Source organism: Leiobunum rupestre, chromosome 2 (assembly GCF_980474605.1).
Source record: "Leiobunum rupestre chromosome 2, qqLeiRupe1.1.hap1, whole genome shotgun sequence".
Taxonomy (NCBI): Eukaryota; Metazoa; Arthropoda; class Arachnida; order Opiliones; family Sclerosomatidae; genus Leiobunum; species Leiobunum rupestre.
In genome coordinates this window covers 49,545,823-49,568,901 of record NC_143385.1, presented here as the reverse complement: position 1 = coordinate 49,568,901, position 23,079 = coordinate 49,545,823, and the positions used below count along the sequence as shown (strand labels likewise).

The 23,079-nt window shown below is 36.5% G+C and overlaps 2 protein-coding genes across 2 annotated transcripts; both read left to right on the top strand.

Annotated features, from left to right (window-relative positions):
* The first annotated feature begins 4,469 nt into the window (after positions 1-4,469).
* LOC149957781 (uncharacterized) lies at positions 4,470-6,019 on the top strand. Its single transcript, XM_090164894.1, has 2 exons — positions 4,470-4,558; positions 5,092-6,019. The coding sequence occupies exons 1-2, from the start codon at positions 4,535-4,537 to the stop codon at positions 5,851-5,853; spliced, it is 786 nt and encodes a 261-aa protein (XP_090021020.1). The 5' UTR covers positions 4,470-4,534; the 3' UTR covers positions 5,854-6,019.
* A 9,550-nt stretch (positions 6,020-15,569) lies between these two features.
* On the top strand, positions 15,570-17,066 carry LOC149957780 (uncharacterized). The gene is made up of 2 exons (XM_090164893.1): positions 15,570-15,653; positions 16,139-17,066. The coding sequence occupies exons 1-2, from the start codon at positions 15,633-15,635 to the stop codon at positions 16,898-16,900; spliced, it is 783 nt and encodes a 260-aa protein (XP_090021019.1). The 5' UTR covers positions 15,570-15,632; the 3' UTR covers positions 16,901-17,066.
* The last annotated feature ends 6,013 nt before the right edge of the window (positions 17,067-23,079 follow it).

Here is a 23,079-nt window from a genome sequence, read left to right as displayed (position 1 = left end):
AATATAAGATTAATATAATTTATAAATATTAAAAATGATGTAGAATAAATTATAGTACCTAACGTTATAACTTGGTAAAGGACATTCGCCAAAGAAAAACAAGCGTTGGTGGTTGAGTGGTTAGAGTAAATCTCTTGCACGAGGCAGACCCAGGTTCAATTCCCAACCGGCGCCAATAAATCGCAAATTAATACTAAGACGAATACCGTGAACAATTGGTGGAAACCCTGCCATTGGACGTTGAGAGGTTGCATAACACTCAGCACTCGGTCCGTCCCAAAGTCATTAAGAAGAAGTTGGAGAGAAAACGCCCGTACTAACACAACAGACTCAACATCCACAACCATCATAACACAAACATCACAAAATCAACATCCACAACCATCATAACACAAACACCACAAAATCAACACCCGCAACCGTCATAACACGAACTCAACATTCACAACCTACGCATAAACATTACAATAACGAAATACCCAATAAAACTGAATTAAAACCGTCACGACGGTGAGCGATAAGGAAAAAACACCATCCAAACCAAACTCAACCGCCAATTTATCCCTTAACGCTCACCGTCACGCGGTGGTTTTGCAAACCCTTCGAGAAACTGCGTACGCAATGATTAACCTTTGCCCCGAAAATGCGAACGCGTTCGCAGGCCTGACAGACAGACCCACAGACAGACAGACAGACACGGGGGTTATATAACCCCTCCTAGGGTACAAAGTCCCCTCGGAGAGGTAATTAATATTTAGGTGTAGTACAGCCTATTGTTTAGTGACTAAAATAATTACGTTTTAATTCTGACCCCCGGAGCTAAAGCGGTTGGACAAGCGCCCAAACTACCCTTTAGTTAGCACCTTATATCTCGTTAACTATTAATATTATAATTATCAAAATTATTTTAAGCACTAGAGGAAGGTTCAGCCTAATAAGAAAAATATAATTAAATTACGTAAATGTTAAAACAGAAACGTTCGGCTTGAACGAAAAAGAGGCTTTTACTGTATTCTTCCCCCTTAAAATTGCCTTTGGTCAGATCAGGGTACTGATATCTGAGAATAGGTTTGAATTTTGCGAGGGCTCCGTTTAGTTCCTTCTCGCGCGTACATGTAGTCTCCATCCTTTTAGAGTTTCAGGGGATAAGTGTGAGGTGTTAATTGAGATCGACATCGTATTTGTTCAATTCGGCTCCGACGTTTTTGAGTCACGCGCGTTACAAACATTTCAACCTATTTCCAATATGGCGGTAATCCAAACAGAATTGGTCTTCCTATAAAGTTACGTGGCCTTCTTGTTTAAATGTTGCTTACTTTTACAAGTGACGGAAGGGAAACATAATATATTATTACTTTTAAATGATTTTATTTCAAAGAAACATCTATTGGACCAAGTGCGTCGATTTTTTCACATAGTATTTACTCTTATGTTCATTGTTACATACCAAATAAAAAACTGATGAATTATCGACTAATATTGAAAAATATATCTTTAATTATTTTCGAAATCAATTTAAGATCAATTGAAATGATATGCGTGGTTTTTAAAACAAATTTTAAACTAATTTAGTTCTTAAAGATTAAGAAAATTAAGCCGAATATATGTTTAGAAAGTTGCCATTACCAAAAAAAATGAAACCATTTATTTTCCAATATTGAAATTTTCTTTACTTTTAATTTAAAACGTTCCTAATAATATAAAAAGTTAAAGATGGGAAAGCAAAACAAGTTATTTGAAAGGTGATTGAAAGTGGCGGGAAGTTTGACCAGAGAGAGATTTACCATAGTAACCCGATGTTGTTAAAAGGGAAAGGGAGATAAAGAGAAATTGGGAAATGTATGGAAAAGAGAAAGGGTAATTTATTGCGGTTGAGGAGGTGAAATAGAGCGGATAAGGAAAAGGGAAGAGTATTGTAGACGAAGAGGAAGGTCAAAGATAATTTGGCTTTGTATTGTAGGTGAATAGGTAGGAAAATGTTATTTGTGTACTGTTGGCGAATTGGAAGGAAATAGAGAGTTGTGTATTGTCTTGTAGTCAAAGAAGGTAAAATATAATTGGGTATTGTATTTTAGGCAAATTGGAAAGGAAAAGATAATTCTCTATTGTCGGGTGGGCAAAAGAGAAAGGCGTATTGTATTGTAGGGGAAAAGGAAGAGAAAATATAACTGTTTATGGAAATAATGGAATTGTAGGCGAAAAGGCAAATAAAACATAACTGTGTATTTAATTGTAGCTGAAAAGGTAGATGAAATAAAATAGTAGGCGAATAGGAAGGGAAAAGATTATCGTTTATTGTATTGTAAGGAAAGAGGAAGGGAAAATATCATCGTGCATTGTATTGTAGTCAAATAGGAACGGAAAGATATTTTTTATGGCAATATAACGGGAAAAGATATTTACATAATGCAGAGGCGTATTGATAGGGGGGAAGAGGGGGCATGTTGAACGGGGCGACGCTTAAGATAGGCACCAAAATGCCCAAAATTATTCCAACTATATACGTTGCTTATATTTAAATGATCCTAAAGGTCCTATAGAAGCGCTTGTCGTTTCGAATTAATTATATGCGCGTAGAATTTAGTTATTAACATTCATGATGACATAACTGAATAATTAATCATTATACAGGGTGTTTTTTTTTGCTCGAAAAAGTGATTCTTTTCAAAAACTATGTTTTCTAGAAAGTTGAAATTTGTACTGTACAATATACGTGCCGGGGGACACTTTCTACCAAAATTGCATCTAAATCGAAAAATAGTTTCACGTTTTTTGAAAATTTACATTTTAACCGCTAGATGCTATAAGAAAATTGTCAATGAGAAAATTGTAGAGGGTCACCGAAAACGTACAAATAGCGTTGGCGCGAAAAAAATAGACGTCTTTTTCACTGAAAAAATACGACTTGAAAAAGTGACAAGTTGGGCAAGCTAAAATAACTGTTTTTGGCTTCCATTGGGAGAGTAGTGTAACTTTATGACAGTCAGAAATCCAACGGAGTCTGACATATAATTTTTTACTGGCGCCAATACCCCTCGTTACGCCACCGCTATAATGTCTTGTAAACAAAGATGAAGATAAAATATAATATTGTAGGCTAAGAGGAAGGGAAAAGAGAATTGTGGATGGTATTGTAGGCGAAGAGGAAAGGAAAAGCGAATGGTGTATTGTACTTTAGGCGAAGTGGAAGGGAAAGGATAATTTCGGATTTGTATTGTAGGTGAAGAGGAAGGGAAAAGATAATTCTTTTTCGTTCTTCTAGGCCAAGAGAAAGGGATATCATATATTATATTGTCTTAGGAATCACACTCTTCAATATCTCAGGTTAACGGCAAGGGTGCACGCTTGTCTGGTATCTTGGCGGAATTGGTTTCCAGCTGAATGAAAGGCGTGTGTCCGTGACTTGGGGTTTCCCAACTTTTAGAGCCACCTTGATTATTTCAATCTTTAAAGAAATATTTGGTTTATTATATTTTTAATAAAATTAATAAACATTTATTTAAAAATACCGAAAACTAGACTCATTAAACGCTACAATTGATTTTCGAATTAAACGCTTCTTCGAAATGGAAAATAAATTATCACAGTACAAGTCATCTTATAAGTCAAATAAAACCGGAGTTTCTTAAAATCGACGATTGTGCGCGTTGAACTTTTTCGGCGTTCTTTTTAGGGCACCGCGCGTTTGTTATTGAGCGTGGCTATGGGTTTTCATCGAGTCCCAATTGGTTGGTTATGATTAGTGAGTGTAATTTAAATTTAATATTCAAAATATATTTAATGCATCGGGGGATTGTGTGTACTCAAATGTCCGTGACATCTTGTTTTAATTAAAAAATAAAAATTAGATTCAACAATACATTTTTAGTGCAATTATAAAATTAAATTTAAAAATATCGATTACCAGACTCATTACTACAATTGAGGCTCGAACTTAACGCTTGTTCGAAATGAAAAACAAATGATCACACGAAAGGTTATCTTTAAGTCTCGATGGGGTTGATGTAAAATGAAACCGCATTTTCTGCGAATCGACTTTTAATATGAAAGTAAATACAAAGCATTTCTTTACGTTTACTCCATGACACACACTGGTAAAGTGTTTCCTTTGCCCATCTGGTCGCGGGGGGAATTTGACCATCATGCTCGCGGAGTCTTCACGCAGGCATTGTCCCTAAATATCAATAAAGTCATCCTTGTATAAACTGAAAAAGAAACGTCGATATTTAGAAATAATTTCTCGGAAATTGATAAAGGCCGAAACACTTCTTGGTTATCAAAAAGATAAATTTAAATATTATCGAAGCAGAGTTTCCTCTGAAAGTCACGAAAGTTGATTACAGCAAAATAAAATCGGAATTCCTAAGAAACTTCTTCTAGATTACACGAAACTAGAAGATGATGTATCAAATGCATTTCTCAAAAGTATAAAAGCTGGTTAAGAAATGCCGTAAAGCTCATATCACTTTGCAGACGAAACCAAGTGTGAAATATATCGTTCCAGAAGTCGTCGGAACTCAAACAAGAGTCAACAATGAAGAAGTTCAGCTCCATTTTCGTAAATACAAATTTATTTTATTATAGAAAATTTTAATATAATAGTTAAGCGAGGGATAACAGTCGGAACGGGCGACATTAATAATGATAATCAGCTAGGCTAATACCCAAGCCTTAGGCCCAAGTCATCAAGCGATTTTAAAAGCCATTAATCCAGGTGGCAGTATTCAATTAATATCAACAATCTAATAAATACACTCGATTTCAAATAATCTAGCGATTTAATACAATAATTGATTTTAATTGATCAGTAATACTTAAGGAGGTTCCGTAATTATTTCAATTTGAAATTTAAATTAGTTTTCAACAACCCACTTTTATTTATAGTTTACGAAATAGCTGAAAGCAATTCGCTAAAATGGCGAAACTAATCCATGCTTGTATCAAATCTAGTCGTTTTAAAAATGTCAAGGTGTTAAAGCTTTTTCCATTACCAAATTAAATTTAAAAGTATATAATGGGTTACAGAGTCGGAGCTCTACAATTTCAAGTAAAAAAATTAAGTTGTAATTGTGCCACCTTCGTGTGTTTCAGATGACAATGGCTTTGTCGTTGCTGGTGGCTGATAATGCGGTGATAGGGCACGTCTTGTTGAAATTGGTGGCGGAAAACACAGACTCCTCGTTGAACTTGACACCATCAGCACCGCCTACAGGACCATATCATCTGGTTCTTTTCGACGGCACCTGCATTGAATACAACGAAAACACTCGAGAAATACACGGAGGATCGGTGTGCGTCGAGGGGAACTACAGGGAACTATTTTCGTTGAGAAAACTCAATTCCCCATTTGCTAGTTCTAAAAGCCCTAGTTCTCTGTCCGAGAGGAACACCATCCCCAAAACCCTCAATGACAACATCGCCCACAACATCAACGACACCATTAACGAGCAGCAGTTTTATTATCTTTACAACGTTGAGACCGGAAAGGTTTTAGATAGTGACGCCGGGAAAGCTGTCGTAAACCAACAATCTACCGCAAATTCACAGAGATTTAAAATGGAAATTAGCACTCCTGGTCTCGTCATTCGATCAATCGGGACGAACTTCGCTTTAACGGTCGATAGCAGCGCATCAGGCGAATTCGCGCAAGCTACGTTTCTGCCTTTTACCCACGACGATACTCAGATCTTCCAGAAACATTCTCTTCCAGATGGATACTTCAATTTGGTCCCGAATTCGAATCGGGAATTATACCTGGTAGTGGATGGTAATGTCCCCCTTGATTTGGCTCCTGTTGGGACTGCTTCCAAAATAGCGCCTCATTTCAATAAATTTCTACAGAAGTTAGCGTAGTATAAAGGTAAAATTCTTTTGTTTGTTGTCTTTATAGGATCTTTTCGGTAAATATTTAATTTCAACATTTGGTTCTTCCAGCTTGAATAAGAAGTTTAAAATCAAATGTTTTTGAAATGTTATAATTGTAAACTTCACTTTCTAAATAAATTATTTACTTTATTGAAAAATATTCTTATAATTTTAATTTCAACTTGATTGATTTTCAACCTATGTCTTAGTAGCCCTATTTAATTTTTATTATTAAGGGAGCAGTTTCATAAAGAAGACGCGTTAGAAATCTAAATTTTTGGATGTGGAAATTATAAAATGTTTACCGAAATAATAAAAATTTTAGAAACATTTTAACTTTCTGGTTTGGCAAAACATTTCGTCGTCTAGTTAGTCATACTAATTGACGCAAATAAGAATAATAATTGCGGGCAATTTTTAAACTTCATTTGGCGCTTTTGCTGAAGAGTTTGACGGCAACGGAGGCCGACATTGGAATTTCGGTGTTTTGAAAACCTTGGCTAGAGCTCTTTAAAAACTGGAGAAAGAAACTTCGTTTTTGGAGTCAGTGGCCGTCCGAGTCGATTCCTCGTAAGACTTGGCCGCTCAGTTCATCAGATTAGGCGATAAATATTTGATTTCGAATTCTTCTTGGGAAGTTTATCGCTTTTAAATTTCATCGTTACGAATGCGTGAAATATAATTTTCTTTTGATTAATTATAAATGTCTTTGAATCGAACCGAATTTAACAAATTTACTGCATGTTCAATTAGTTTAACTTACGGTCAAAATTTAGGTTGGTGTTCTCATTTGCATTGGTATGGTTTTTTTTTATACATGTTATATGTCGGGTTAAACAACTATCTGCCGACGTAAAATAATTATAAATGTACCACCAATTTGGATTATGAACTGATAGTTGTCGCCACGAATCGGTAATATTTTCTCACGTGTATTTTCGTACCAAAAAGTTAGCAAAATAGGTTTAGCAAACTGTTTTTTATCTCTAAATATATTTTGGGCTAAAGTGACTGGTTTTCAGCCGCACGATCCTTCTTAATCTAGTACGATCCAAATCGAAACTCGGTACGATAATCCAGTGCTGGGAATCTGGCAACCCTGCGGTAGTTGCTAAATGCGTGTCGTGGCCAAAAGTTTTAGTTTTACTTTACTCGACCGTGTTTAATTTCTTTATCTATGGTGTAAATACTTGTAATGATAATTTAGATAATTTTGGAAATTTAAGAAGTTGAAAAATAGCAGTGAGCTATGATCTTCTTAAAGAGCTATTATTTGTGTGACAAACTCATGAACGATTAAACGTACCCGTGACTGGTAAATTTAAGCCTTTGCTGTTTCAAATAATCATGTACCAATGCTTTTGTAATATATAGTTAAGCGAATTAATCATATTTATTCAGGTTTGTACTCACAAGGAGACTACCCGAGGTGTTTATCTCCGATTTGGTTCAAACTCGGGTGGTAAGTAGACCTTCATGTAACTTGAAAATCCCTAAAAGCAAAGAGTATGGAGGTTACCTCCATACGCTTTGCCTAAAAGGGTGGACAAGAATGGGCTTTAGTTTTGCCCTGGCAACCAAAAATGTTTTTCACAACTTAAAAACTGATTACTCGTATTTACCATATAAGAAATGTATATAAAGGTCTAGATAAATTTCGGGGCGTCTAAGCCTAACATAAAATATGGAATTGACACTTAGCAGACACCGAGGAAGGCACGTGACCAAGAGCGCTAGCTCTCTTAGCATTTTAGTACTAAGTGCTTGACCTTTCCGCAGGCTGTAGTCTTTAGTAGATGTCGGCAGTCGATTAATTTTTATCCATGAATAAAATAAGCTCGGCCATATTTAAATAATATTTATTTTAATAACCAATATCTGAATAAAAATTGTAAAATGTTTAAATAATCGAAAGTGAATAAGCCTATTATTTAAATAAATACCACTTTTATTCAAATAAATGCTTGTTGAGTAAAAAACAATTAAATAAGTTAAAATGATATTCTTTTGACCAACGTCTTTTAAATAAATCGGAAAATTTGTGGATAATGAATAAACAATTCCGAACACTAGTCTTTAGATACCATCGGTTGGTGACTTTTAGTATAATTTTTAAGCAGGAGACAATAGCACGAGCTTTCTTACCGATAGATTGCGCCTTATAAGGATAGCCTGCAGAAATTACGCGTTTCTGCTAGCTGTCACCTCCGTATTCATTGCCTTAGAAATATTTTATCTAGACCTTTATATACGTTTCCTATATCTATGGTATTTACCCAATATATGTATATTTACTCATATTTACCAAAATTGACGGACATTGGTCCAAATGTACCAGATTTAGCCATGACCTGAGTTATGTATCTAATTTTAATTTTTTGAAAAATATTCCCATGTTAATTTTCATAGAGAAAATCAGTCTTTAAGTTTCGAAAAACATTTTTGGTTGCCATGGTAAAACGAAAGCCCTTTCTTGTCCACCCTTTTAGGGATTTTCAAGTTACTACCTGAGTTTGAACCAAATCGGAGATAACCACCTCGGGAATGTTTTTGACGCATTTGCTAATAAAGGTTTGTTTTATTTTTTTATGTATATTCCTCATTTTTGAAAGTTTTTGAAACATATGCCACAACTTTTAACTTTTTTAACAATTTAGGGCCCGGTGCAGAGACGTTTTGCGATTCCTGTTAATTTTAACAGGATTGCTATTTTGCGATTCGGTTTTAGCGAGCTGTTTATTTGGCGATCCTCGCAATCGAAATCGCGGTGCAGAGACGTTTCAGCGATTCCTGTTAATCGGCGACGCGGTTTTTTTGTCGAAATTTTATCCGCAGGTCACGGACCAATGGGAGAGCTCGATTTTTGACGCAAAAAGCTATCACGTGGTTATGGTTGGCTTGCATTTTGACGATGAAATGATGGCTCTTCTAATTAATAATTTTCTTACTCTATTTTATTATTAGAATTTTTATAGTTAAATCCGTTATTTTATTAAAATATATTTATATAATATAGCCACGAAGGGAAAGCAAATTAGTTTCTGAAGAATGAGAGGTTATACAAAATCTTTTTTAAAGCCATAAAAGAGTGCATGAAAATTAGTTTCTTCTGATTATATAATTTTCTTACTCTTATTACTTATTAAATTGGTTGCATTTATTACACTGTTTAATGGTTTTGTTATTTTAAAAATATATTTTTATAATATGGTTGGTACACCAATAAAATAACGAATGAAAATAAGATTCATAACTATTATAAGCCAACATTTTCCGAAAAGAATTCTGTTAGAAAATGAGCCTTATCATTTGGTTTTTAGGAAAATATTTATTACAAAACTTAGCTGATAGCAATTAAAATAAATCTAGTTATAACATAAATCAATAAATAAAAAAACAGCAATTTCACGAGTGTACAAAAATGGGTAATTGTCTAAAGCAATTTCTAGCGAAATATCCTATATTGATCACACGTAAAACCATGGTCCTGCTTTATGATATAAGTTGTTGTTCCACCTAATTATCTGGTATTTACATAGCCTAGTCCAGGTATAAATTGTAACAAATGATATAAGCGTGTAGAATTCACTGACAAACACTTTTAAGGTAATACCGATGGGTCGGACATTTACCAAAATTCCGTACACTTTGTATACAATCGCAAAATCTTTTAACTCTCTCTATGGTAAATTAACATTAAAATCCCAAAATCACTTCAAAATGTGATGATAAAATCGCCGAAATCGCGTACAAAATAATGGCAAGTGTCCGACCCCTCGGGTAATACATCAAATTGGCTCGGTAAGCTCTTTATGCATGCCAAATAAACTTGAATATTCCAATACATCTTTTATCGCTACTCCTAGTCTACCTGAGGAAAGGTTTCTTCTCGGTAGTTGAATTGGTATAAACGCTGGTTGATAGCTTAAGATCCTTGATACACTGAACCAATTCACAATGTCATTACTGACTCATTAGTTAAAACTCACTGCATACACTACCAGCAAATAAGGATCTATAAATAAACCAAGGCTTAGAATACACCCAAAGTAGTAATGTATAAGATTCCCTATTGTAATTTATTCTTAACTGTAAAATTGCTTATTTTTCTGTTTCGTATACCAAGATTGTGGTTAGGCCTTGGCTCTGACAATAATTCGACAAAAATAATTTTCGGAAAGCGATAATGAGCTAGAAACTAAAATTTTAATAATTTAAAAGATTCTGACCTATCGTGTTGTATTGGCCCTAAATGGGTTAGAGTGTGCAATAACTGGTGGCTTTACCGGGGAGTCGGGGTCCGGCTCTTGTAACCCATAAGGGCGGTGGCGCACTGGGAGATGTTAGCTCTGATAAAATGTTCCTATCTCCACCTCCGACTTCGGTCAGGTTTGGGCTGGATACTGGGCTTCGGCTCAGGCTAACGGACAGGGTCCGTGCAAACTTGCCACCTCGGCGGATTGGGTAGCCTGCTGTGGGGCGGCGGTCCTTTTTCCCGGCCTTTTGGAGTCACACCGGGATCTCCAGTGCCAGCTGTGCCGGGTTACTTGGACTGCTGTGTGCTCGTCGTTCCCCTTTAGGAGCTCTCTCCAAAGGGTTTGACTCCTTGCATTCACTCTTAATCCCACTGCTGTGTGCGAAGTGGGGATTGGTCCACGCATTGCTGCTCCTTCTGCTGGGTTGAGTGGCTTGCGCCAAAGGTGCGACCATCAGTAGTACGGTTCTGCTACCCATGCTGGATTTGTCACCTGTCCGGGCTAGTGGGACGTTGGCGTGGCGCACTATGATGATAGGCCTCTGGTGGTATGATCTCTGTTACTAGGTACACCGGGCTATAAATTCTGACACACTATCGTGTTGTATTATCTATCTTATTAAAGTAGGTAAAAAGCGTTTACTTCTCAATTTATTTCCCGAGCTCTTTGCGTACCACAATCCGCCATTGCTTTAGCGAGCTTTTCGGCGGCTAGCGACTGCCGTAGACCTCTCGCAAAATAAACAGAACGTATTCCTGTTTATTTTGCGATCGCGATGTCTCTGCCACGGCCAACTTCGATCGCGCGTACCGCGCTTTAGCAGCCCCGTCAATCGTCTCGCATCTAATGTTAATTTGCGTGTATGAATAATCCCGATAGGGGCGCTACATACGACCAAATACCTACTATCACCAAAGGTGGGGAATACAAGCAAAATCGCGGAAAAATGTTTTTTCTTCGGTTTTCCACTTTCCTATTTAGAAAAAAACAAGGTATAGTAGCCTAAGTTAAACTATCTTTTCGCAATAGATTTATGTATAATTCATAATTTAAAAAATATTACCTTATAAATATTTAATGAAGAGAAAGAGACGCGTATTAGAATACATAGTTTTGAGGGCTGTAGAGGTGTTTAGAACGTTTTGACGCGTAATAATGTGTCTCTTAAAATTTATAAATCTTTAATAATAACAAATCTTTATTAATAGTATATATATATAGCAAATTCACGAGTTTATAACCGTTCTTAGGTAGTATTTTCTGTAAATCTAATTAGTTTTAAGAGTAAGAATCATAAAACTAATATAATTGAAGATAAAAGATGCTTAGGTTCATCTTTGGAACTAAATAGGTAAAAGGTAGATGGTCTTCAGCCTGCATTTCTAGGAGGATGATTTCTGTTCAGGGTTGTACCTTTATTATGGAAAAAAAATTCAGTCAGATAAAATTACAAACCGGCCCTTACTAAATATACAATATTATTCTAGGTTTAAAAAGACGAAAGCTTAAAACTTGTTGAAACCTAAAATTATCATTTATTGCGCTTATAATATATTTTAACTTAATATTATTTAATAAAAAATGTTAAAATAATATATTTACCCTGAAGTTACAGTGAATTTTCTTTTCACTTTTTGTTTTATTTATTTATTTACATGTGTTTCAAGTATCATACAATAATACTGGCAGCATCTAGAGGATGTTCTTGGTTTCTGTTTAACTCTTAGAATCATTAAAAAAATATTATACTATTAGTTAAATATTAACCTACATTCGGTTTAATTCAATGTTTTTTAAAATTTATTTAAAAATAATTGTTTTTTGTGGATTTTTCCTATCTGACTAACGTTAAATTTTGGTCGTAGCGAAACCCTGGTAGGAAAATATATACACGTTAAATTCGGGCGATTGACGGGGCCGTTAAAGCGCGGTACGCGTGATTGAAGTTGGCCGTGTCTCTGCACACCGATTTGGCGTGAAGCTCGCGATTTTCCGAAACCACGCCCCCTTTCTGTTAATTTAGCGAGGAATTGCTATTTTGCGATTCTTAAAAACGTCTCTGCACCGGGCCCTTAGCTCGTAGAAATAACTAACTGGAAGTCTCGAAGTTTTTGATTATTTTTTTAAATTGTTAACTGTTCCCTTTGAATTTAAACCAAACTTTCATTAAAAGAATTATATTTGATTTCGACCAATCATGTCACTTTGGGTCAACCGATTTTGTTTTAATTTAATCACAGATAGATATAAATGAAAAGAGACTTAAAACGGTTTTAAAATTCCCAATTAATTTATTTAAAAAATCCAACGTTTCGGAGGAACTGTTCCTCTTTCTTCGGGGATTTTTACAAGTCTGAAGAAGGAGGAACAGTTCCTCCGAAACGTTGGATTTTTTAAATAAATTAATTGTGAATTTCAAAACCGTTTTAAGTCTCTTTTCATTTAGTTTTTCACAATGAGCTTCTCTTCACTTCTACAGATAGATATGCTAAAACAACGGATATTTAGAAGTTCCAGAATAATTCCAGTTTTAAAAAAACCCCTTTTTGGTATAGCGTACCTCGATTTAGGTACCCCTTCGCTTAAAATTTAATAACTTTTTAAATATAAATTTAATTTAAACAATTTAAGACAATCTTACACATTTTGCCAAGGCCAATTCAGAGGCGTAGAGTTTATAGTCCTAACGGGAGTTGGTACCAGGTTATTGGATGTCAAAATGTATTGTTTAATTTTTGGGAGGTCTCATTCGAGGGGCTTAAAGGTCATGTGGGCGAATTGAATCACGAAATACAATAACACTATTTGATAGCTCTAAAACAGAGCTTTAAAATAAGCTCTTAAAAAGGGGGTATTTTCCTAGTTTTTACTTGACTATTTTCTTAAAATTCAACATTTTTGAGATTTTATATTTTAGAGAAATTACTAACTTTAATACCCGGCTTCACGCGGGGTCTTAGTTTTAATGAATTAGGTTTGTACGTAAGAAAGGTAAACGCTGAAGGCTAGAGCCCTTATTTTAAAAAAGTTTGGAAAAGGAACTTTTTAATATTAAATTTTATTGATTTAACCTTTTTGGTTGTTAGGCCTATGCATTGGTTGATTGTAGTATTAAGAGGCGCCTCCTTTATATTATTTATAAAATCCCAAGATTCCCGAAATTCACTGCTCTAGTTAATTTTGAGCTTTCTATTGATAGTCAAATTAAAAAAGACAAGATAAATTTCCTCTGAAATATTAAATTTTTTAACCGGAAGCCAATACCCCTCGGTACACCACTGCTATAATGTCTTATAGGTGAAGAGGAAGGGAAAAGAGAATGGTGTATTGTATTAAAGGCGAATATGAAGGGAAAAGAGAATGGTGTATTGTAATAAAGACAAAGAGGAAGGGAAAAGAGAATGGTGTATTGTAATAAAGACAAAGAGGAAGGGAAAAGAGAATGGTGTATTGTAATAAAGACAAAGAGGAAGGGAAAAGAGAATGGTGTATTGTAAAAAGGCAAAGAGGAAGGGAAAAGAGAATGGGGTATTGTATTAAAGGCGAATATGATGGGAAAAGAGAATGGTGTATTGTAATAAAGACAAAGAGGAAGGGAAAAGAGAATGGTGTATTGTAATAAAGACAAAGAGGAAGGGAAAAGAGAATGGTGTATTGTAATAAAGACAAAGAGGAAGGGAAAAGAGAATGGTGTATTGTAATAAAGACAAAGAGGAAGGGAAAAGAGAATGGTGTATTGTAATAAAGACAAAGAGGAAGGGAAAAGAGAATGGGGTATTGTATTAAAGGCGAATATGAAGGGAAAAGAGAATGGTGCATTGCATTGTAGGCGAAGAGGAAGGGAAAAGAGAAAGGTGTATTGATGGCGAAGAGGAAGGGAAAAGATAATGCTGTATTGCATTGTAGGCGCAGGGCCGTGCTTAGGCTGAGGCGAGCAGGGCGGTCACCCAGGGCCGCTAAAATTTTACCATAGGGATGTATATACCTAAGGGCCGCTACACTCAGTTTCGCCCATGCATTTCGCCACGAGCCGCGAGACCTCTAAGCACGCCGCTGTGTAAGCGAAGTGGAAGGGACAAGAGAATGGTGTATTATACACACTTAGAAAAAAGGGGTTCCTAAAAGGGGTTCCTAAAAGGGGTTCCTAAAAGGGGTTCCTAAAAGGGGTTCCTAAAAGGGGTTCCTAAAAGGGGTTCCTAATGGGTTTCTTTTAGAACTCCACCGTTCTTTGTGGAACTGAGTTCTTGAGTGATTTTAATGGATCAACGTTGAATCTCTGGGATAGAAATAGAATCTTAGCGGTTTTCATATTCAGCTAGAACTAAGTTATCAATTGACTTTTAAAGCCATTAACTCAGGTAGCCGGGTTACAATGCGTAGGAGGGTGGTGGCAAGACCATGCAACGTGAACCAACAACTCCCTACACTAACTACTATTATAGTTGTTCATAAGCACTTATTAAAATATATTATTAAATAGTTGTAAAAAATATAAAGAGACGACAGTCACAATCAATTAGGAAATATCACATATAGTAGTTGAAAGCTATCCCTTAAGAACTCTTGACATTGTAATTTCGAACCGACTAGGATTCAGCAATGGAATCTTAATGGTGCCATGCAGATCCATGTAGCGTTTTCATAGGAACCGGAACATGATTCAATATAAAATCATGAAGCTTTCGTTTACGAACTCTAGACAGTGTTATTTGGAATCATTGAATGATTGAAATGGGTTTAAATTGGAATTAAGTATTCAAATTAATTAAATTCATCGGGGGGATTGTGTGTACTTCAAAGTCCGTGACATCTTGTTTTGATTTAAAAAGAAAATTAGATTCAACAATATATTTTTACTACAATTATTAAATTAAATTGAAAAATTTCGATTACCAGACACATAACTTCAATTTGGGCTTGAACTTAACGCTTGTTTGAAATGAAAAATAAATTTTCATGGTAAGGGTTATCTTGTAAGTCTCGATGGGGTTGATGTAAAATAAAACCGAATCGACTGTTAATATGAAAGAAAATCAAAAGCAAATCTTTACGTTTACTCCATAACACACTGATAAAGTGTTTCCTTTGCTCAAACCGTGGCGGGGGGAATTTGACCATCATGCTCGCGGAGAGTCTTCACGCAGTCATTCTCCCTAAATATCAATAAAGTCATCCTCGTATAAACTGAAAAAGAAACGTCGATATTAAGAAATAATTTCTCGGAAATTGATAAAGGCCGAAACATTTCTTGGTTTTCAAAAAGATAAATTTAAATATTATCGAAGCAGTTTCCTCTGAAAGTCTAGAAAGTTGATTATAGCAAAATAAAATTGGAATTCCTAAGAAACTTATACTAGATTACACGAATCTAGAAGATGATGTATCTATTGCTATTCTCAAAAGTATAAAAGCTGGTTAAGAAATGCCGTAAAGCTCATAAGACTTTGCAGACGAAACCAAGTGTGAAATATTTCGCAGCAGAAGTCGTCAGAACTCAAACTAGAGTCAACAATGAAGCTCAGCTCCATTTTCGTAAATATCAAATTAATTTGTTAATAAAATTTTAAACAGTTGGCCAACGGGCGACATTTTAGACTCATTTCCTTTATACGGGAATGGAAGGAACGCGTTTGGATAGAAATAGATTAGTTGGTTTTAGGTTCGGGAATGGTTGGTAAATGATTTTTCCTTTTAAACAGTCGAGAATGATTCATCGTTTTTCGATTTACTTTCCTTATTCTAAGACTATTTGTAGAGGAGTTAATATTGCAAACCATAACTGCTGCTTCCATTACAACTACCACTTGCTTCAAAATATGGCAGTAATTAGTAAAAAGTGGCGAAACTAATTATGCTTTTACCAAATCTAGTCGTTTTTAAAATAACAAGGTGTTAAAGCTTTTTCGATTACAAAATTGCTTTAACGAATTAAATATAAAAGTATATAATTGGTCACATAGTTCGAGCTCTACAATTACAAGAAAAAAATTTAGTTGTAGCACCTTCATGTTTTTCAGGTGACAATGGCTTTGTCGTTGCTGGTGGCTGATAATGCGGTGATAGGGCACGTCTTGTTGAAATTGGTGGCGGAAAACACAGACTCCTCGTTGAATTTGACACCATCAGCACCACCTACAGGACCATATCATCTGGTTCTTTTCGACGGCACCTGTATTGAATACAACGAAAACACTCGAGAAATACACGGAGGATCGGTGTGCGTCGAGGGGAACTACAGGGAACTATTTTCGTTGAGAAAACTCAATTCCCCATTTGCAAGTTCTAAAAGCCCTAGTTCTCTGTCCGAGAGGAACACCATCCCCAAAACCCTCGCTCACAACTTCGCCCACGACATCAACGACACCATTAACGAGCAGCAGTTTTATTATCTTTACAACGTTGAGACCGGAAAGGTTTTAGATAGTGACGCCGGGAAAGCGGTCGTAAACCAACAATCTACCGCAAATTCACAGAGATTTCAAGTGGAAAATAACAATGCTGGTCTCGTCATACGATCAATCCGAACGAACTTCGTTTTAACGGTCAATAAAAGCGCATCAGACGAGTTCACACAAGCTACGTTTCTGCCTTTTACCCATGACGATACTCAGATCTTCCAAAAACATTCTCTTCCAGATGGATACTTCAATTTGGTCCCGAATTCCAATCGGGAATTATACCTGGTAGTGGATGGTAATGTTCCCCGCGATTTGGCTCCGGTTGGGACTGCTTCCAAAATAGCCACTCATTTCAATCAATTTCTACAGAAGTTAGCGTAGTATAAAGGTAAAATTCTTTTGTTTGTTGTCTTTATAGGATATTTTCGGTAAATAATTCATTTCAACATTTGGTTCTTCCAGCTTGAATAAGAAGTTTAAATTCAATTGTTTTTGAAATGTTATAATTGTAAACTTCACTTTCTAAATAAATTATTTGAATTCGAAAGAGTGGCGTCGGTCGTTTAAAGTTAATTATTTTTTTGGTTTAACTGGACACTAAAGATATTAGTTACTCAAAGATACAAGATTATTTACTTCATTAAAAAATATTCTAATTATTTTAATTTCAATTTGATTGAATTTAAACCTATTTCTTAGTAGCCCTATTAAATTTTTATTATTAAGGGAGCAGTTTCATAAAGAAGACGCGTTAGAAATCTAAATTTTTGGATGTGGAAATTATAAAATGTTTACCGAAATAATAAAAGATTTAGAAACATTATAACTTACTGGTTCACGAAAACATTTCGTCGTCTAGTTAGTCATACTAATTGACGCAAATAAGAATAATTATTGCGGGCAATTTTTAAACTTAATTTGGCGCTTTTGCTGAAGAGTTTGACGGCAACGGAGGCCGACATTGGAATTTCGGTGTTTTGAAAACCTTGGCTAGAGCTCTTTAAAAACTGGAGAAAGAAACTTCGTTTTTGGAGTCAGTGGCCGTCCGAGTCGATTCCTCGTAAGACTTGGCCGCTCAGTTCATCAGATTAGGCGGTAAATATTTGATTTCGAATTCTTCTTGGGGAGTTTATCACTTTTAAATTTCATCGTTACGAATGCGTGAAATATAATTTTCTATTGATTAATTATATTAATCTTTGAATTGAATCAAGATTTAACATATTTACTGCATGTTCAATTATTTTAACTTACCGTCCAAATTTAAAGTTGGTTTTCTCATTTATAATTGAGGAGTGTTAAGAGAATTCCTTGCCTAATTTAGGAGCAGTGGTATTATTTATCTTCCTTGCGAGGGGGGCGGTTGGGAGTGTCATTTCTTTTGATTGACGTTATCTTATTTCTGTATTTCTTTTCGAGTGAGATTTTAAATATTTTAATTTGATTCTTTTCTAATTTCGAGTCGAAAAGGGTACAACCATGGTTACGTCACCTTTAAAGCCTTACAATTCTACTACTCACTGTTAGTTGTTTATGCGCCTGCGCCAAATATCTCTACAGTTTCTGTAGCAATAAACATAGCTGAACGGGATCGTCTCACACTAAGAGCCCGAGCTCGCTTTGAGACTGAGTTTCGGCTCTATTATGAGAAAGATACGAGCCCGAGAAGAGACCAAAACGTTGTGGTCATTTAATTTGAACCCGAGATGAGACCTTTATAAAGTTAATTGCTTTGAGCCTGAGCTGAGTCCGATGTAATTTAGTGTATTACTACGAGTCCGAGCTGAGACCATATTTTTGTAACGAGCCCGATATGAGACCTTTTAATTTTTAAGACACGGTTATGTGTCAGTTTTTATACGATTATGTTACCCTTCGCCACTGGGGAGCGCTGCGCAGGGGCGGCTTAAGGGCCGGGCAACCCGGGCAACTGCCCGGGGCGCCGTTTTGAGAGGGGCGCCAAAATTGAGTTGTGCGCCTTTTTAGTTTACCAAGAATTGGATTTCTTTATAAAAATTTTAATGAAAGCATAACATAATTTGAAAAATCCTTAGCTAATAAGAAATACAAACCGTTTTCCCAACCAAAATGTCCAACATCGTCGATGATTGTTTTTTTGCGACTATTTATTTTAAAATAGTAAATAAACCATAAAACTACGGTGCTTAGTTCTGACGGATAAAGCATTTCCCTGGTATTTTAATTATAAACCAGGGTATATAATATGAAGAAGAAAAAGTGGTTGGGCGATACTACAAGAATAGAAGTGTGTCAGAATTTTTAGCCCGGTGTACCTAGCAACAGGGGCCATACCACCGGAGGCCTATCATCATAGTGCCCTACGCCAGCGTCCCCAAGCCCGGACAGGTGACAAATCCAGCATGGGTAGTAGCGTGGGTCTAGCCAGTAAGAATTTGCCTGTACACCGATTACGTAATCATTAATGAGTTCAGATGATTACGATGAGTACAGAATGATTATGATGAGAACATAAGGATTACGATGAGTACACAGGCAACCCAAAACTTTAAAATTGTTACAGATGAGTAATTGAGTACGGGATAATTCCAATGAATAAGCGTGATTACAGATTATTACGCACTTTACAAATGATTACAAGTGATTACAGATGAGTACGCGTTATTTCATAAAGATTACGGTGATTACAGATGAGTACGAAGATTACAAATGAGTACAAAGGATTGCAGAAGAATACGTAATCATTACAGTTAGGGTGTACACCGATTACGGGAAGTCGATAGCCCCTCGGGTAGTAGTACCCTACTACTGATGGTCGGACCTTTGACGCAAGCCACTCAACCCAGCAGAAGGTGCAGCAATGAGCGGACCAATTCTTACTACAGCCGTGCGAGTAAGAGTGGATGCTATAGCAACTCCTTCCGAAACCCTACCTACGTAGGTAAAGAGTTATACCCTTTGTAGAGAGCTCCTAAAGGGGAACGACGGGACACAGCAGTCCACATAACCCGGCACAGCTGACCACGGAGATCGCGGTGTGACTCCAAAAGGCCGGGAAACAGGACCAACGTGCCCTCACACGGAGACCCGCCGCCCCACAGCAGGCTACCCAATCCGCCGAGGTGGCTAGTTTAAACGGACCCTCTCCGTTAGCCTCAGTCGAAGCTCCCCGGTAAACCCACTAGTTATTGCACACTCTAACCAATTTAGGGCCACAAGAATAGAAGGAACCCCAAAGTAATACAGTACTTATATGTACTTGCTAGCTATTTCGTTGTCATTTATCCAGCTTTATGATAAATAAACTAGCAGGCCATTTTCAAGAATTCTATTTGTTTCTTAGACTATTATGAACCTGCATTTAATATTCTAAAATGCATTTAAATCGTTTTCGATGGCTAGTTCTTAAGCAGTCTATCAGTACGATTTAATCTGTCGTGTGTCCGTGGTTACAGTTAGTCTATCTCTTCTATTTTACGCGCACGCGCAGAAAGCCATTTATTAGTTTCAGTTTAATAGTTTTTGTTAGATAGATATTAATTGAGTCACGTTGAATTGAATTAAAATGTCCGAGAAATACAAGCATTCTGGTTCTTAAAAAAAAAGTAAATTAAGAGAAGCCGTTAAAGCAGAAAAGCAAGCGACAGCTTTAAAAAAGTTCATAAGTGTAGGCCTCAAAAAATCCCGCAAAAAGTTTTTTTAATTAAGTTGTTAAAGCAATTAAGGTAATGAATAAAAGAATAAAGTTTACTAAGAACAACCCGTGAGTTAAAAATAATCCCTGGATATTTTTATTTTTATCTTTAACTCACAGGTTCTTCGTAAACTGAATTCTTTTATTTCACATATTAACCGTGATACTATTCAGTATGGACATTATAATTAATGTACTTAAGGTATACTAGTCTTGCCACCTTACCTAGTGTTTCAAGCTCCATGTAAAATGACCCTGTACCATAAAGAAGGTATTAGATATGTTTACACAAAGTATTTAGAAAGTGATTAAAGGGATTATTTATTGTTATGAAAACCGTAAATTTATAACACGGTCATGTTAATGTTTTTACATGTGGTCAGAAATTTATATCCCGGTGCTCCAAGCGATCATACAGCCTACTACACCGCCGGTCTCATCAGAATGCCCTACGCCAGCGTCCACATGCCCGGACAGGTGACAAAACCAGCATGGGTAGCAGAACCCCACCCAGCAGAAGGAGCAGCAATGGGGCGGCCCCGCTCGCCACTTCGCACACAGCAGTGGGATAGAGAGCGGATGCTCTAGCAACGCCAGTCGACACCCTACCGAGAAAGGTAGGGAGCCAAGCCCATTGGAGAGAGCTCCTAAAGGGGAACGGCGGGCACACAGCAGCCCGCATAACCCGGCACAGCTGGCACCGGATATCCCGGTGGAACCCCAAAAGGCCGGGAGAAGGGTCCGCCGTGCCCTCATACGGAGGCCCGCAGCCCCACAGCAGGCTACCCAATCCGCCGAGGCGGCTAGTTTAAACGGACCCTCTCCGTTAGCCTCAGTCGAAGCTCAGTTTCCAGCCAAACCTGGCCAAAGTCGGAGGTGGAGATGGGACCATTTGATCAGAGCTAACATCTCCCAGTGCGCCACCGCCCTTATGGGTTACAAGAGCCGGACCCCGACTCCCCGGTAAAGCCACCAGTTATTGCACACTCCGACCCCTTGAGGGCCTTAATGTTTTTACAGGGGGGGGGGGTAGTTTAATTTAGTTACAAAATAACAGGGGCGCCAAAAATCCCCCTTGCCCGGGTGAAAAATATTTCTTGAGCCGGCCCTGGCGCTGCGGCGCAGAGCAACAAGTGCCGTAACCGTAACGCTTTCTATCTCACCCGACACGACCAACTTGGATTACGTGCTGCTTGCACTTAACTAAAGCGCGAACAGCACAGTTGGCCGTGTCGTCCTTGAAGAGAGCTCTGGCCTACTGGGTTAACACGGAATTTACGTAATTGGCTATTTCGGATAACGTGATTTAACCCAGTCGTTTTCTGATTGGTCCAAAGTAAACTTCCTTCTAGAATTTTCGAAGATTTTTGTAGTGAAGAGAGTACCAGGCTGTTTCGTTCGACTTATGATTTATAAATCAATATGAAAAAATATTAAGACTTAAAAGAGATATTAAAAGACTGGAATGAGCCCCGCGAGTTATGCAAATTCTAATGAGACTGAGACGAGCCCTTGATAGTAACAGAAATAAGTATGAGCCCGAGACAAGCTCAAATGTTTAGAGAGAGGATCTGTGAGTTCGAGACGAGCTCTTGTAATTAGGGGAAAAAAAGCTGATGAACCCGAGACGAGCGCTCGTGTTTTTGGGGAAATTATTGTGAGACCGAGACGTGACTAAAGCCAAACCAAAGACTATATATACTCTTCGCTTATTGACAGGTGTCTCTAGGTAAAAAACCTGTTCACAATTTTGACTGGTCAAAACTGGTTTGGATTTTTTTATTCCTAATAAACAAAGAATATATAGTTAAGTTTTATGGTCTTTGGTAGCGGAAACTTTTGAATTAACAAGCTTAGGCCTATCTTACTTATTAATAAAGGTAGGCGCATGCAAATAGGCATTGTTAGATTATAATTTAACTTTAAAGAAACTCATATGAAAAAAAAATTAAAACTATATTAGACATTTGGAAACTTATTTATAATATTTAATTAATAATTTAAAATATAGGTATTTTTGGACTAAGTTTTTGTCTTTTTTAATTGTTTGGCATTATTTAAACTTTATACCTAATCATAGATAAAGTTATAAGAAAAAGCTCAGCTACGCTGAGTAAAGAAGGTGATATATAGGTAGACATGAGTCATTCGTTGCGGCCAAGAAGGGACAGGTATTTGAGTGGATAATAAATAGTTTTAAATGTAAATTAATTCCAATAAAGTTTAGTTTTTGGGGTTACACACATACGTAATTTATGAGGTTACCGTATACCTTTAAAATTCAGCCGCTAAATATAGGCTGAAAAGGAAAACAGCAATACATAGATGATATTTGTACATTGGTGTTGTACAAACTTCAACGCTTTTTTCATTAATCAAATACGTGGTTTACGGGTAGTAAACAATTGCGGTTGCCATTACGGTTATGTAGGTTTTAGTGTGTTTTGATATTTACATGCAGCGTCGGTCACTAGAAGGCGATAGTCAAAATTACACAATTTTAAAATTTAAATTACGTATGTGTGTAACCCCAAAAACTAAACTTTATTGGAATTAATTTACATTTAAAACTATTTATTATCCACTCAAATACCTGTCCCTTCTTGGCCGCAACGAATGACTCAGGTCTACCTATACATCACCTTCTTTACTCAGCGTAGCTGAGCTTTTTCCTATAATATATTTCCTTTTTTAAGAACTATACACACATATTTCTTGAAATGTTTCATTTGTGATATATATATATATATATATATATATATATATATACAGGGTGTTACGTATAAGAATACCGAAACTTTTATAATGTGTTCTATGGGTCAATACGAGTTGAAAATGTCTAATGAACCATCTTCCTAAAATGTACCGTTTAGGAGATGCAAGCTTT

Excerpts from the sequence above, each read along its gene's own strand:
- LOC149957781 (XM_090164894.1), top strand. The coding sequence starts at position 4,535 with ATGAAGAAGTTCAGCTCCATTTTC. Across the intron at positions 4,559-5,091 it reads AGAAGTTCAGCTCCATTTTC|ATGACAATGGCTTTGTCGTT; the intron begins GTAAATACAAAT and ends CGTGTGTTTCAG.
- LOC149957780 (XM_090164893.1), top strand. The coding sequence starts at position 15,633 with ATGAAGCTCAGCTCCATTTTC. Across the intron at positions 15,654-16,138 it reads TGAAGCTCAGCTCCATTTTC|GTGACAATGGCTTTGTCGTT; the intron begins GTAAATATCAAA and ends CATGTTTTTCAG.